We start from the raw sequence: 17204 nt of genomic DNA on the forward strand, positions 1-17204 counted from the left end.
TGTTATTCAGTTTTCAACAAAACTCTGATTCAGCACTTCCTGGTTTTGATGGCATCAGACAGGAAGAGGAAGAGAAAGAGGATAGGGACCGGGTTGTTTAGGTGGACACGGGGACAGACACTGGACAGTGCGACAGGACGCAGAGACACACCGCCATTGAAGCAATGCATGTTGAGAAGAGGGCGGAAGAAGCCAGGGACAAAAGTCGAGGACACAAGAATAACTGACTACACCACCGGAGGCAGAAAGAGGACGAGAGACAAGTCACGATTCCATGAGACATAGCTGTTTGACTGAGCTGTTGTTACTGACCCACATGCACACACTACAGACAGACAGACAGACTTGATGCTTGAGGAGAATGGGTTAGTTAGCGCATAGTTACTCAAGTGTACTGTAAATACAGGTGTGTATGTGTATAGGTGTGTCTTCTCGTTCCCTTCTACTTACCTCATAACTAGCTCCTTCACCACCATAACCCTTGTTATAGCACATGTGTAGTGTCCCCTTATAGTAACACTTGTTTTCACCAACTCATACACAGAAGAGGCCATCTTTTGTCGGCCAATGTTACCAAAGTTACCTCCCTCCGACCGCTGACCTCTCACCTGTGACTTCTTTCCGCCCAGCCTCTCTAGCTCCGCCCTATAGTGATGCAGTTCCTGCTCCAGCTCAACCCTCTCCTTCTGGCTGCAGTCAAACAGCCACTGCAGTTCTGCAAGCTCCCCCTTCAACCCCTCACACTGGGAGACAGACAGACACAGAGACACAGAGACAGAGACAGAGACAGAGAGAGAGAGAGAGAGAGAGAGAGAGAGAGAGAGCATTTTCATTATCACATTTGGCTTACTCTGTTTTATAAGACTTGTATGTGGGTGTGTGAGAGCGTCTGTGTCCATACTTGTCCCTGTACTTGCGAGGCCCTCTCCTCAGCCAGTTTGAGCTGGTCTTTTAGGGAGAAGACTTCAGAGGGTCCCCCGTTCCAGTTGGTGATGGGCTTGCCATCGAACGAGATGTTCTTCTGGATGGATGCATCCACCAAGCGCCCACCTTGCATAGTCTGGGTCTGCCCACCCTGGGTCTGAGACAGGGTTATGTAGCCTCCAGCCTTCACTGATTCTTCATCCTGCCCAACGCCCTCATCCTTCTGGTCCTCGTCCCCCTCCCCTCTCAAGGCCAGGTAGACATCATTGGAGCTGTCATCCAGAGAGATCATTCAATGTATTAGCAATTTATAAGCATCATTCATCGTATGTGTGTGTGTGTTTTCTGCGGTGTTGTTGAAATCCGCAGTGCAGTACTCGTCGCATTGCTGATTCCCTCTCAGCATAATTTATTCATTGGGAGAAAGTTATATTGTGGGCCAACCATAACTCTCACAGAGCTTAAACATATTTAACTCTGTCCCCTGGGCCAACCACAACTCTCCCAGAGTTTAAACATTCATGACATAACAGCTTATATGGTCAGATCACGCCATTACACCACAGAGTACTTTGCTAAAACAAAACCACACATTCTGTGAATCGGTAGAGTGAACATAAATTATTGAAGCTTAAGAATGGATGAGCACTATCAGTGTACAAGTCTAGAGTGCATTGAAGTAACTACTGTATTCAGTGTGATGTATTACAGTGCAACATTGTGAAGAACCTAGCGCAACTCTCTCTCATTCTGGGAAAACATGAGTCACTACTTCTGCCAATAAGTCTGAGATTCTTTCTCCCAGGCTAACGTTGGATAAATGTGTCGTGTCTTTCATTTGAGTAGATCTGGGTTGGAAAAGGGACTTGAGAATGAATACAGGATACATACACAGGCTGCATCCTTACTAGTCTATGCATCCTGGAATTAAACACTGTTGTTTCCTAATGTCACGAATCCCACCGAAGGTGGCTCCCCTGCCTGCTCGGGCGGCGCTCGGCGGTCGTCATCACCGGCCTACTAGCCGCCGCTGATCCCTTTTTCCTTTTCGTTTGGTATGTCTTATTGTTTGCACCTGTTCCTCATTTGGTTCTCTTGATTTATGGTTATTTAAGCCTGTTTAGCCCGCCCAGGTTTGTGCAGGATTATTTTGCGTCAGAGTGTGTTTTTGTTATTGGATGTGCTGGCGATCGACAAGTGTTATTTTATATGCATGCTGTGTACCTGTTGTTCTGGGCACTTTGCATTTTTCACGCCGGTTGTGTTGGCGTCGACCGTTTTTGTGTTTTATGGAATAAACACACATTTCCTTACCTCTGCTCTCTGCGCCTGACTCCTACCACCACTCCTAGCAGTTACTGACACCTAAGGCCTCACCCACATTAAACAATCACTTCAAAGGGGACGAGAGGGGCTAGGGTCTAGGGGGTGAAATGAAACCAGACCTAAGTATGATCTTGCAGTAAGATTGTTCATTTCCCGCAGTTCTGTTGTGGTATTGCAGCCTGCTATATACAGTATAACCATCTCAATATCAGGTCTGTATGCATGGAGCTCAAATGGAGATGTTCTCCTGTGTCTCTGTATCCCCTTCGATCAGAGTGGTGACACCAGAGAGCAGAGAGCGGAGGGTTTATAGAGAACTGTGTCAAGCATGTTATGTAAGAATACAGCACTCACAGAGTACATAGAGTACTCAGAGTATTGAGCTCTTTGACAACGTGCCACTGTCAGCCGCAGGACATTAGCCCTCTGGATGAGTGTGTGTACCATGGAGAGATCGGCTATGAAATAGTGTGTGTGTGTCTGTCTGTGTGTATGTGTGTTTGGGAGAGGGAGAAGTCAGTGTCTGTGTGTTGGAGGTACTAGCCTATGGTTGGAGGTAGGAGGTAGACTGCACATTTTCTAACAGATAGCCTCCTCCTTTCAGTTGTAAGTTATTCATATTCACCAGTAGACTCATCTCTGTGTGTGTGTGTGTGTGTGTGTGTGTGTGTGTGTGTGTGTGTGTGTGTGTGTGTGTGTGTGTGTGTGTGTGTGTGTGTGTGTGTGTGTGTGTGTGTGTGTGTGTGTGTGTTCATCTGATTATAACCTGTTGTTGACGGTTTGTTTATAAACAGGTGTTGCCTTGTTGTGCTGTCTGTATTATGTATATATTGTATATATTTTCAATTCAAAAGGGTTAAGAAACTGGTGTACTCTCAGGTGCACAATCACACGCATGCACACAGACCCAGACACACTTATGCACACACACACAGACACAGACACACACACACAAATACACACACAGGCCTCCTAGTTATGTTATACAGAAGATCAAAGAAGAACTGTCTCGAAAATACAGAGAGAGATGGAGGAGACAAAGGCTTCTAACAATTCAGAAGGCATTCAAAATATTCTTATGTTTACCCGTGTGATCTTGTCTTGTCTGTGGACTGACAGATTGTTTTTCTTACATCAGACCCCAGACAAAAAGTTATGATAGATTATCTACAGACAATAAACAGACAGTAGGTTTGTAGAGCACATAGGAGGGATTTTACTGGAATGTGGGGGTCTCCAGACATAGAGAGGCTGTGACTGATTGGTCGGCATCTTGATCGACAGGCGGCTCGGCCACTCACCCGGCTCGCTGTAGCCGCTGCAATTTGAGGCTCAGCTGTTTGTTTTCGTCCTTCAGGGTCTGACACTCGTCTGAAATCGTATGACACTCCGCCGTCAGCTGGCTTACCTCACCTGGAACACACACACACACACACACACACACACACACACACACACAGACACACAGACACACACACACACACACACACACACACACACACACACACACACACACACACACACACACACACACACACACACACACACACACACACACACACACACACACATTCCCAGGGTCACGTTAGTGTGTGCTGTTTTGTCTTGGGTGTGTGTGTGTTGGGGTGGGAAAGTTGACGCACTGAACCGTGTTAACAATAAGTAGTCATGGTAACAGATTCCACAGGAAAGGGTGTGATATGGCGAGGAAGGTAGTTGAGGTTTTCAACAACATTGCTTCCACCATGGCCCTCTAACATATTGGTTTAGATATAGTCCTGAAATGTGTTCAAGTGTAACAGAGTTAAGAACGTGACGTAAGCTCCCCCCACAACTAGCTTGAAATGTCGGCAAAAAAAGCTATCCAATTGGATCCTTTTGTACAGGTCAATCGGTTGGTACTTGTCAAGGAGGGCGGTCAAATGTGTTTGCGAGCGGAGGTTCACTAAATCAAGACTGGTGTGGAACAGGGACAGTGGAGGAAGCTGCAGTATACTGTTAATGACACACTGACGTTGGTTGAGAGGCTCAACCCTCCCCTGGATGAGGGTGGTCAATGAGTTGGGAGAGTTGAGGAAAAACTAGGAAAAGAACCAAGTAAAGCATACCTTTAAACACGACAGCGCTATAGCTCCAAAGAGCTCCTCTTACAGGTGTTACAATTAGGAATTCTGTTTGTAATGTTGCTGGGCAACGTGTGTTTGTGTGTGCATACCTAACTGTGTGTATGTGTGTGCATGCCTGAACGTTTACGTGTGTGTATACCTGAACGTTTACGTGTGTGGATACCTAACCATGTGTACGCCTGTGTATACCTGAACGTTTACGTGTGTGTATACCTAACCGTGTGTATGTGTGTGTATACCTGAACGTGTACTGAACGTATACCTGAATGTGGGTGTGTATACCTGAACGTGTGTGTATACCTGAACGTGTACGTGTGTGTATACCTGAATGTGGGTGTGCATACCTGAACGTGTGTGTATACCTGAACATGTACGTGTGTGTATATCTGAACGTGTGTACATGTGTGCATACTTGAACGTGTGTGTATACCTGAATGTGTGCATACCTGAACGTGTATGTGTGTGTATACCTGAACGTGTATGTGTGTGTATACCTGAATGTGGGTGTATACCTGAACGTGTGTACGTGTGTGTACACCTGAACGTGTACGTGTGTGTATACCTGTACGTGTGTACGTGTGTGCATACCTGAACGTGTGTGTATACCTGAATGTGTGCATACCTGAACGTGTATGTGTGTGTATACCTGAACGTGTATGTGTGTGTATACCTGAATGTGGGTGTATACCTGAACGTGTGTACGTGTGTGTATACCTGAACGTGTGTACGTGTGTGTACACCTGAACGTGTATGTGTGTGTATACCTGAACGTGTGTATGTGTGTGTATACCTGAACGTGTGTATGTGTGTGTATACCTGAACGTGTGTACGTGTGTGTACACCTGAACGTGTATGTGTGTGTATACCTGAACGTGTGTATGTGTGTGTACACCTGAACGTGTATGTGTGTGTATACCTGAACGTGTGTATGTGTGTGTACACCTGAACGTGTATGTGTGTGTATACCTGAACGTGTGTATGTGTGTGTACACCTGAACGTGTATGTGTGTGTATACCTGAACGTGTGTATGTGTGTGTACACCTGAACGTGTATGTGTGTGTATACCTGAACGTGTGTATGTGTGTGTACACCTGAACGTGTGTATGTGTATGTATACCAGAACGTGTATGTATGTATACCTAACCGTGTGTATGTGTGTGCATACCTGAACGTGTGTGTGTGTGTGTATACCTGAACGTGTGTGTGTGTGTGTGTGTGTGTGTATACCTGAACGTGTGTGTGTGTGTGTGTGTGTGTGTGTGTGTGTGTGTGTGTGTGTGTATACATGAACGTGTGTATGTGTGTGTATACCTGAACGTGTACGTATACCTGAACGTGTGTGTGTGTGTGTGTGTGTGTGTGTGTGTGTGTGTGTGTGTGTATACCTGAACGTGTGTGTGTGTGTGTATACCTGAACACGTGTGTGTGTGTGTGTGTGTGTGTGTGTGTGTGTGTGTGTGTGTGTGTGTGTGTGTGTGTGTGTGTGTGTGTGTGTGTGTGTGTGTGTATACCTGAACGTGTGTATGTGTGTCTATACATGAACGTATGTATGTGTGTGTGGGTATAAGAGGTTGCCACTTCCTGTTCAAGATCCTGATTTATGGCTATAATAACAGCCTATTGTGTTTATGTGACTGGGCGAGGTACAGTACACTTAGACGTACCACTGTATCATGCTCACAATCTCATTTACCCTTTCTGAATCCCTGTTTTCCTTTACTTTTATAGTCCTAATTCTGTCTCAATACCTTCTCTCCCTCCCCCTCTCAGTTTCCTTTCCTTCCTCTCCTCTCTCTTTCTCTCTCTGGCATTAGCCCTGCTATTAGACAGGCTAATGAAAGTCATGCACAGACTGGAGATGCACGAGGATAGAGTACTGTGTACTGCCAATATAATACAGGTCACATACAGAGAGAGACAGCCTTTGATCAAGTAACCCTGTGTTACTCATTCTGCTAGATAATGTTATGTCATCATTATACTGCATACATAAAGTAGGGAGAGAAGAAACCACCAGAAGAGAGGTTTACAACACTGAGGTGGAATGGCCGCCCGCCCGCCCGCCCGCCCGCCCGCCCGCCCGCCCGCCTGCCTGCCTGCCTGCCTGCCTGCCTGCCTGCCTGCCTGCCTGCCTGCCTGCCTGCCTGCGTATACACACACCACCCAGACCGCCCAGGCTCTCCTCTGAAAATAATCAATTGCAAAAAGCAGCTCTGGAAAAATGGCACTTTAATTCATTTATATCTACTATTGGGTTGGTTTTATGTAGGGCAGAGTTGTTTTTCTACTTAATTAGCATTAATTTCAAATAAAGGAGTCGCAGCTGTAACAAATAAGCACATCGAAACAGAGAACACAGTAAAACTTTTAAAAGCTTTCGCCCTGCTTCTGGACTTGAGGGGTTTCAACTTGAGAGTGTTAAAAGGAGGAATCATTTTTCAGTCTGCATCATCCCTACAGAGGCCAAGACAGATTGTGATCCTCATTTCCTCCTACACAGTTTGTTACTCATCACGTAGAATCATTCTTTTATTTTTTTATTGGTACCTTTTATTTAGTCAGGGGAAACCCATCAAGACCAGGGTCTCATTTTCAGCATAACAATACAACAATAGAGAAATTATCACTCTCACAAAACTTCAAATTACAACTTTCAACATTACAACCACAACAATCTCTTCATTCAATCAAAACAACTGCAACTCTCATTCAACACATCTAAGAGTCATAAACGACCCTGGAGGCACCAGGGAATCAAGATGCAAGGAGTTCTGCGGCCGATCCAACAATGGGGGGCATTAAAACTGAAAGGGGATCTACCCAGATCGTTACGGACTAGTGGAACCACGAGAGAATCAACCCATCAAACTTAAACAGAGGCTGTTGGCTTTCCTCCCTCTTGTTTGAGTATACACAGTGGTGCTGTGGCATTACCATATTATCCTAACAGTATAGTGGTGACACCTCGAACTCTCCATGCGTGACTTCACCAATAACCATGAGCCTGGGATCAATAACACTAATAAATCCTCTAAACGTTGCCGAAGTGTGTTTTAATGGATACTGACATGATCTCTCTGAGGTCCATACACAAACAGAGAGGGATAAAGACAAATCTGGAAACTCTGGAGTCACCATGATGAGTCCCCGACTCCCGTATTTACCCACAATTCTCTGCTGCTAAGAAGGCCTCTCTGCCAACTGGACCTGTTGAGTCTGTAAAAACCTGAACCTTTTCTAGTGTTTCTATTGGATCCAGCCTACAGTTTGAACTGGATTATATTACTGTGTTGTATTAATGGGTATACCTGACTGGGATTTTCCTCATGTCCGATGGAGTGGTGCACTGGTTGGGCAGGGAATGGGTGTGTGCAATGGTTGTGTTTTGTGTTTGTGTAAGGGGTTTAAGTAGTGTTGCAGCTTGTGTGGTGTTGTAGTGGTTAGTAGTTTGAGTTAGATGCAGGGTTAGTGCAGTATATAGTATGGCAGTACCGTCAGTCTCTCCCTCCCTCCTCATGCTCTTCATGTTGATTTCGGCCCGCAGGGTGGTGATCTCCAGCTCGTACTCTTGGGCCGTGGTGCGGAGACGCTGCAGCTCGGCCCTCAGACGACACAGCTCCTCCTGCAGGGAGGCGATGTCGTTCTCCCTCTCTGCTGCTGCCTCCTCCCCCGCCTGCTGCAGCACCAGCACCTCCTCCTGGGCAGACCTCAGCTCCTCCTGCACCTCCCCCAGCTCACTCTCCTTCTCCTCCTCCAGAGAGTCCATCTCCTCCTGGACCGAACGCAGCTGAGCTAGAGTGGGAAGGAAAGGAGGGGTGAGGAGAGAAGAGAAGAGGGGAGGAGCGGAGAGGAGAGATGTTCCTGTCAATCTGTGACTCCGAAAAAAGACAAGCAATGTTGACTTGTACTCTGTCAAGGACCTTTTGTTTCAGGAAGGTCTGGTAAACACTCTAGTGAACATGTCCTGGCTGCAAAGAGCAGACACAAGAGCTGACTGAGCCAAGGGCATGGGGTAGAGAGGGGAGAAGGAGAGAGCAGAGGAGAGGGACAAGGGCATTAGCTCTGGTCTGGGCTCTCTGTCTCTAAATTAAAACCCCTGGCGCCTCTCCTCTCCTCATTAATCACACACACACACACACACACACACACACACACACACACACACACACACACACACACACACACACACACACACACACACACACACACACAAAAACACACAAACACATACTTGACTTTTGAAGTGAAGGGAGATTGATGTGTTTACACAAACATGGCGAGAACTCAAGAGGCCATGGCTATATGGCTGTGTCTGCAGACCAGCTCTCTTCACACACACTGCACAGAGGAACCACACACCTAGATTACTTCCTGGACCACAACATTAAGAAGATGTACAGTCTGGGTCTTTCTGGCTCAGACAAATTTACTTACTTAGTTATAGTGTGAGGTACAGTATAGTATTGTACTGGACAGAAGCTTGTCCTGGGTTAGGGACAAAAGGAGTCTGGGCTCACCAGAGCAAGAGGGCAATCCTTGAGCACACACGTGGTTGTACAGTACGTTCACATTCTCCTCTTGAGAACGTTCCTTCTGGGAATATCAATCCCCTCCTGCCTTAATGTTTACAGTCATTCAGCCAATCACATGGCTTCTCTCTGACGTCACATGGCATTCTGCCTTGGGGTTGCCGTTACGTGGAGTGAACCATGTACGGAGAGTTCTCTCCCTCTCTCTCCTTCTCCCTCACTGTGGATGGGAAACACTGGCGTCGTGTGTGTACAACAGCAGAATAACAAAGCCAAATGAGCTAAGACAAACTAACCCTACCTCGGCCTGCCCCCCCCCCCCACCCCCAGTCTGCATTCCAATAGGAGTCATGTGGTGAGTGTCACTATAAGGGGGGAGTGAGAGAGGAATAAGGAGGGAGTGCTGTGCTCCCTCTCACCCCCACACACCCTTCCAACTCAGTCACCTACATAACCCCATGTTAATCCAAATACTGAGCCCGGAGACTGAACATCTTCTCCTAAGGAAGTGACATCATGACAAGGCCTCTATGTCGTCTGGAGCCACTGTCCTTCCTGTAACTAATGATGTCTGGTGCACAGAATGAAATAGAACAGAGTAGTAATATATGGATTTCTATGGCCTGGTGTCTCTCTGGTCACGTGACGTCATTCATACGGTGGCCACCAAGTGGTGGTTGAGCAGCTGTCCAGGGTGTGTACGGGAGGTCGAAGTCAGCTGCAGGAGAGCAGAGTGTAGTGAACAGGCGCACTTTAATTCCGTTCCAAAAATGACAGCACATAAAAACAATAACGTGCCAAAACACGGAACATAGCAAAAGTAAAGCGCCTGACAATATCCACATAACAAACAATTACACACAAAGACATGGAGGGGAACAGAGGACTAAATACATGCAGTAACTATGGGATGAAAACCAGGGGTGTAATGGAACAAGACAAAACCAATGGAATATGAGAAATGGAGCAGCGATGGCTAGAAAGCCGGTGATGTCGATCGCCGAACGCCGCCCTAACAAGGAGAGGAGCCGAATTCGGTGGAAGTCGTGACAGCACCATTGAGATTTCAGCCAATCATGGTAGCCATACCAGACCTCTTCCCAAGCAGACACATTCTGTGAATACAGTCTAAGATAGGCTTATCTAGCGTCATTTATCAGTCATGTTAGACCATTAGACCATATAACTATGGTGGGACTAAGTCATAAGCAAATAAATATAATGTCATATTCATGTATGTGTATTGAAACCCTATTGCACTTCTTACATAGAACAGTTTATTGTGGAACTTTTGTTTAAACCCTATAGCACTGTCAGGTGATGGGGACAGTACAAATGGAAAAAAGAGAGAGAAAAGGAGATTGTGTCCAATCCATGTATCTCTTAAAGTTATGTCCCCTCTCCACTATCACAAGACCCTGCTAGGAGACATTTATCTATAAAAGTTATGTTTATTGGTAACTTTTCCTCAGCCAATACACTATTTCATGAGACAGTAGGGGAAGATAATGGTGCTGTGTTCATTTATCAGAAGTGGAGAGAGGAGAGGTTGTGTATAAGGGTGTGCGTGCTTGTGTGCGTGTTTGTGTGTTTGTGTGTGTGTCTGTGTGTGCATACGCGCTTGCGTGCGTGTCTACCTTGCAGTCTCTGGATCTGTCTGGTAAAGCTCTCTGCCTGGTGAGCACTAGCCAGACGCTCATCTTCCAACAGACCTGGGAACAGAGGAGAGAGGGAGAGAGGGGAGGAAGAGAAGAAAGGGGGGATATGAGAGGAGGAAATGTACAAGAGAAGGGAGAGAAAGGGGGAGGAAAGGAAGAACAAAGTGACTATGTATACAGTCAATGTGGTGTATGTGAGTCAGCAGAATGGACCATGGGGGAGCTGGGGTCAGTGACAACTGGCACAAGAAGCATGACAGCTGAGCAATAGGACCTCCCAACTCCCTCACGACCCAGCTGTGATGTCACAGTGAACTAAACACCCAGCATGCAATCATGGCTACAGCTGTCACACACACACACACACACACATGCACTCACAGTCACTCAGACACACACAGTTCCACACACTAACACAAATACAGTCACACTCAGACACAAACTCTTCGCTCACACACACACACACACACACACACACACACACACACACACACACACACACACACACACACACACACACACACACAGCAACTCACCCTGTAGCTCCATGAAGCTCTCTTCATGTCGTTGAGACACCTCCCTGGCCTCCTCCAGCTCCAACACCAGCTGCAGCACCTGGGACCTCAACTCCTCCAAGTCATCCTCCTCTAACATTCCTCCTTCCTCCTCCTCCTCCTCGTCCTCCTCCACTTTCACCTCCTTCTCCTCTCCTTGCTCCTCCTGCTGGCCCTTCTCTCCGTTCCCCACCTCCACCTCCTTCTCTTTCTCCTCCTTCTCATCGTTCTCCTCCAGGGACTCCCTCTCTTTGGCCGTCAGCTTGTCCACAATGCCAGGCCTCTCCACCTTCAGGTCACATATGTCATCTAGAGAGAGAGGGATTGGGGGGGAAAGAGAGATAAAGATAGATAGAGAGAGAGAGATAAAAATCGATAGAGCGAGAGAATTACTACCTCTGTAAACAGCTTAGTCTGCAAACTCCTTTCATACAGAGGTCTGTATTGACCTACAAAGTGCTAGCAGTACTTTTTAACTAATTGACCCTGCTTCATAGGATACTTCCTGGTGTCTGAAAGCTGAGAGGCAGCTGTGGTTCGCTTGTCTAGGCTTTGAGCCTCTTACCCTGACCCCCTGACCCCCAGCCCCCCCTCCACCTGCTGCCCCATCCCCTGGTTTGATCCTCACCTGGTTTGATCCCCCCCCCCCAATAGACTTCACACACACACTCACTCTTGCCCACACAGTCCACTGTCTGATAGTGCTGTCCTCAGACCAAGCAGAAGGCCGGTAAGCAACTTTTAAAGTAGTTTTACCTTTTCTACAGAGCCATCTAGTGGGAAAACAGAGGAACATTCAGAGAAACTCCAGAGGAACTCAATACTCTCTCTGGAGCTATATGTGTCTCTTTAGAATGTATCTTTAGATACTCTTGAGTCATTGCTTATGCAGCATATGAGGTGGACTCCACTTGTCCTTTTCTCGTCTTTCGTTCTCACCTATTGTCATCAGGACACAGAGTGAGGAGGGACATCCAAAAATAAAACCTCTCTCACCTCCCCTCCCCTCCTTACCTCCTTGCTCCCCTCTCCCTCCCTCCTCTGTTCTCTCTCCCTCACCCTCATCCTCTTCACCTTTCTCTCTCCACCTCTCCCCTCCAATTCCTCACTTCCCATCTCCAAAAATCTCTCTCTCTCTCTCTCTCTCTCGCTCTCTCTCTCCCCTTCCATCTCTCTTTCTGCTCACTCTCTCCCCTCTCCCTCTATCCATCTCACGTTCCGCTCTCTCTCAGGCATGGGGAACAACATACTAAACATGTCTTCTGATGTCAGTGATGCTGAAAGGAGGTGATGCGTGTGCGTCTGCTGCAGTCTCCTAAGTGCGTCACCACTGCTCAGACGGACTCTCACACACAGAGAGATGAAACAGGATGGGTTAGAGAGAGTGTAACCTTCCATTCCTAAGACATGAGGCTCATTTACAAGCTGTGTATTCATGTGGGTGTGTGTTATTGGCCAATTAACTGGAACACACAGAGTTCTGGTAAATCCATTTGGCTGACAATAGCTCCAGTAAAATCAATCAATATTCTAGTAAAAGCATGTGTGTGTGTGTGTGTGTGTGTGTGTGTGTGTGTGTGTGTGTGTGTGTGTGTGTGTGTGTGTGTGTGTGTGTGTGTGTGTGTGTGTTACCTGAGAGTACACCAAATGTTTCCCTTTGGATTGAAAATATATATACATAATACAGACAGCACAACAAGGCAACACCTGTTTATAAACAAACCGTCAACAACAGGTTATAATCAGATGAACACACACACACACACACACACACACACACACACACACACACACACACACACACACACACACACACACACACACACAGAGATGAGTCTACTGGTGAATATGAATAACTTACAACTGAAAGGAGGAGGCTATCTGTTAGAAAATGTGCAGTCTACCTCCTACCTCCAACCATAGGCTATTACCTCCAACACACAGACACTGACTTCTCCCTCTCCCAAACACACATACACACAGACAGACACACACACACACACACTATTTCATAGCCGATCCCTCCATGGTACACACACCCATCCAGAGGGCTAATGTCCTGCGGCTGACAGTGGCCCGTTGTCAAAGAGCTCAATACTCTGAGTACTCTATGTACTCAGTGAGTACTGTATTCTTACATAACATGCATAGACTAGTAAGGATGCAGCCTGTGTACGTAAGTGTGTATATAAGTTATTTCCTGTTTATTTTATTTCCTGTTTTTGAAAGATAACTTGTTTTATTTTCGGTGTGAGATCTGGGTTTTAGGCGACATCATATTAGGATGGAAATGTCATTGAATTCATTCCCAAGTCCCTCTTCCAACCCAGATCTACTCAAATGAAAGACACGACACACTTATCCAACGTTAGCCTGGGAGAAAGAAACTCAGACTTCTTTTTTTTAACACAGCATAACAATTATCATCATGGCACAATATCTGGAGGCCCTGGTTTAGTCTGGATTTAACAGTGATGCCTAAAAGCTAGCAACGCCAATCTATTTTTAATCAAATGTAATGAGTTGTCGAAGGGAGACGAGACAGGAGTAAACAACACATCTGGGACACAGCAATGTGAGGGAAACGCATGAAATCAAAGATGGTTAAAGTAAAACTACAGCGCCTTCAGAAAGTATTTATACCCCTTGACGTGTTCCACATGTTGTTGTGTTACAGCCTGAATTCAAAATGGATTCCATAGATTGTTTTTCTCCCCCATCTACACACAAGACGCCATAATGACAAAGTGAAAACACGTTTTTAGAAATGTGAGACATTTTTTGAAAATGAAATACAGAAATATCTAATTTACATAAGTATTCACACCCATGAGTCAATGCATGTTAGAATCACATTTAGCAGCGATTACAGCTTTGAGTCTTTCTGTGTAAGTCTGTAAGAGCTTTGCACACTTGGATTGTACAACATTTGCACATTATTATTTTTTAAATTCTTAAAGCTCTGTCAAGTTGGCTGTTCATCATTGCTAGACAGAAATGTTCAAGTCTTGCCATAGATTTTCAAGGTGATTTAAGTCAGAACTATAACTAGGCCACTCAGGAACATTCAATGGGTCTTGGTAAGCAACTCCAGTGTATATTTGGCCTTGTGTTTTAGGTTATTTTCCTGCTGAAAGGTGAATGTCTCTAAGTTTCTGTTAGAAAGCAGGATTTTACCTGTGATTAGCTCTATTCCGTTTATTTTTATTTAAAAAAAAAATCCCTAGTCCTTGCCAATGACAAGTATACCCATAACATGATGCTGCCACCAACAGGCTTGAAAATATGGAGAGTGGTACTCAGTGATGTGTTGGATTGGCTTAAAAACATAAGCTTTAAATTCACAACATAAAGTTAATTTCTTTACCACATTTTGTGCAGTTTTACTTTAGTGCCTTATTGCAAACAGGATGCATGTTTTGGAATATTTGTATTCTCTACAGGCGTTCTTCTATTCACTCTGTCATTTATGTTAATGTATTGATAAACCATCTAAAGTGTAATGTGTAACTTGAACATGCTAAAAAGGATAGTTAATGTCTGCTTTTTTTATCCATCTACCAATAGGTGCCCTTATTTGAGAGGCATTGGAAAACCTCCCTGGTCTTTGTGGTTGAATCTGTGTTTGAAATTCACTGCTGGACTGAGGGACTTGACAGATAATTGTATGTGTGGGGTACAGAGATGAGGTAGTCATTCAAAAATCTTGTTAAACACATTTTTTACTCCTGAACGTATTTAGGCTTGTCATAACAAATGGGTTGAAGACCTAATGACTCAAGCCATTTCAGCTTTGTATTTTTATTAATTTGTAAAAATGTCTAAAAACATAATTCCACTTTGACATTATGGGGTATTGTGCGTAGGCCAGTGACACAAAATCTAAGGGGGTGTGAATAGTTTCTGAAGGCACTGTACCTCTAAACTACTACAGAGAAAGGCCTGACGTGGTGAAGGAAAGGCATGAAGAGATTGTCATGTGGGATCTGGTCAGGTTATGTGGTTGTTAGATGTTATGTCATATCTATGTCAGCACAATTCGGGCCTTACAACAGGCCATCGCAAATATGGTTAAGCGCCATTTTCAAGGTCATTTAAGCTGTTCCCTCCCCTCTTCCTCCTCCTCCCCTTCCTCCTCCCCTCCTTCCTTCTCTCTGTAATCAACTCTGCGCACCAACATCCTTCTGGTCTGCCACAGGACTGACTGATTGGTCAGGGCTGCTGGCAGGCAACCAATGATGCCCCTGCTACAACAGCATCACTGTCACAGGGATCATTCAATAATCACTCATCATCGCTGTCTGATCCTTCCCTCTCGCCCCTCTCTCTATCCTCTCTCCATCTCTTTCGCTACTCCTTCTTCCTCGCCCAACCTTCTCTTGCTCTGTTCTCCCTCTCTCTTTCCATATCATCTCTCTTTGCCTCTCTCTCCCGTCTCTCTCGCTCTGTCATCGCTCCCTCTTTAGCTCTCTCTCACAGAAACACAATACTCATTCTAAAGACAGGGTTTGACATCGAAATGCTCTTGACAAGATGAGCTAGACGTGTCTCTCTCTTCTGTCTGACTGAGAAGCCACAGTTAGAACAGAGGACGAAGTCCAGAGCCCAAATAACAACCATAACCACAATTATCTTCCTTCTGCACAACTGTACCCGTAAATAATTACCCCCCCTCCCTCCCACCACTCATAATCGCAGACCTGTCCCTCTTTGTGTCCACATGACGACGGGACAATCACAGTGGCTGGTGGTTTGGAGGTGAGGGGATGGGGGGGGGGCTGCGATGGCAGAATGAGTCATACCTCGACACTGCGTCAGAAAACAGCACCTTGGTAACCATGGCCACACACTCTTCTCTGCAAACACACACCTTTTCACATAGCACACATACAGTATGCTACACATACGCATCCTATCACACACAAAGCAGCTGATTTATGCAGTCAAAGAGACACACCCCCTTTAGAATACACATGAGGAGACTGCAGTTTTACACACTTGATCCCATCACCGCACTGTTATATCAACTATGGGTTTATGGCAACAGCCCATTTTTATTGCAGGGTACGCAGGGAAACAGAACTAGAGCAATCTTACAGGTATGATATGTAAATTAGCTACTGAAACAATAACTGGGAGTCAGAGCAGGAGTAATGTAATCTCCTAACCCGGGATAGGGACGACGGGTGACTATAAGGGACATGAATGCAAAAGAGCAGTAAAAACCACGACACCAATCAGAGTTTGAGACATACAGAGTTACCAAAGGCTAGGATTCCAGCACACACGCACATACAAACACAGCCTACAGCCTCCTTAGCATGCAGACACCTGAAGTCACTGTCCGCTGGTGTGTGAAGCTGACGATTCAGCTACAATTCACTTCTGTCTGAATAGCACCAAGACACCATCTGTCACTTAGTGCTTTGGTTCCAACCTAATTCCACTCAAAGTAAAGCAATAAAAAAAGACGTGACTTTCTCTTTTTCTGTTCTGACCACTCCAACACCCTCTCCAATATACTGTAAATTGCCCTGATACAGAGGAATTCAACCCAACATAAATTGACTTAATCTAGCAGTAAATTAGCCTGCCTTGAAGCGGCACCTTTTTTACAAAGGCACGCAGGGCAGCTCTCTTAGCCTGTATAAAGAGTGATGTACTGCAGGTTAGTGTGTGTGCAATCTCTCACTCACTGGAAATAAACAGGCAGTGTTACAGCCTCCTCTAAAAGACGGATATGTATAGAAAGTTACACCACTGTGGCTGCGGCTGAAATGGCACCCTATTCCTTATAGACAGTAACAGTAGTACACTACTTTTGACCAGTGCACTATACTAAATGGCACTATAAGGGTAACATTTAGAATCAGACTATCAATAGAAAGTCAATAGGAGTGAAGGGTAAGCATGGTGTTCCTGTCAATAAATATTAGTGACAGCCCAGGCTAAAATAGACTGCTGGGATATGGGTCGCTGGGTTGGGGGGAGACAAACTATGACCCCCTCCAGCATGTCTATGTCATGGGCGTCGTAAGGCGCAGTGGGTAAAGTGCTCATCTTCTTAATTTATTTAAAGAAAACAC

The 17204-nt window shown here is 45.6% G+C and overlaps 1 protein-coding gene across 4 annotated transcripts in view; it reads right to left on the bottom strand.

Moving 5' to 3' along the window:
* Nucleotides 1-17204, bottom strand: part of LOC106576174 (coiled-coil domain-containing protein 136) — a 54050-nt gene that overhangs the window by 6753 nt on the left and 30093 nt on the right. For all 4 annotated transcript variants that reach the window (XR_001321902.2, XM_014153142.2, XM_014153143.2 and 1 more), the window contains 6 exons: nt 11101-11427; nt 10544-10618; nt 7870-8169; nt 3552-3663; nt 902-1196; nt 609-743 (listed from right to left, as the gene is read on the bottom strand). Coding sequence is in view for 3 of the 4 variants with exons in the window: in XM_014153142.2 (XP_014008617.1) it covers nt 609-743; nt 902-1196; nt 3552-3663; nt 7870-8169; nt 10544-10618; nt 11101-11427 (1244 nt within the window). In the remaining variant the exon portion in view is untranslated. The remainder of the gene's footprint in view (nt 1-608; nt 744-901; nt 1197-3551; nt 3664-7869; nt 8170-10543; nt 10619-11100; nt 11428-17204) is intronic.

The sequence above is a fragment of the Salmo salar genome, chromosome ssa17, assembly GCF_905237065.1.
Source record: "Salmo salar chromosome ssa17, Ssal_v3.1, whole genome shotgun sequence".
NCBI classification, from domain to species: domain Eukaryota; kingdom Metazoa; phylum Chordata; class Actinopteri; order Salmoniformes; family Salmonidae; genus Salmo; species Salmo salar.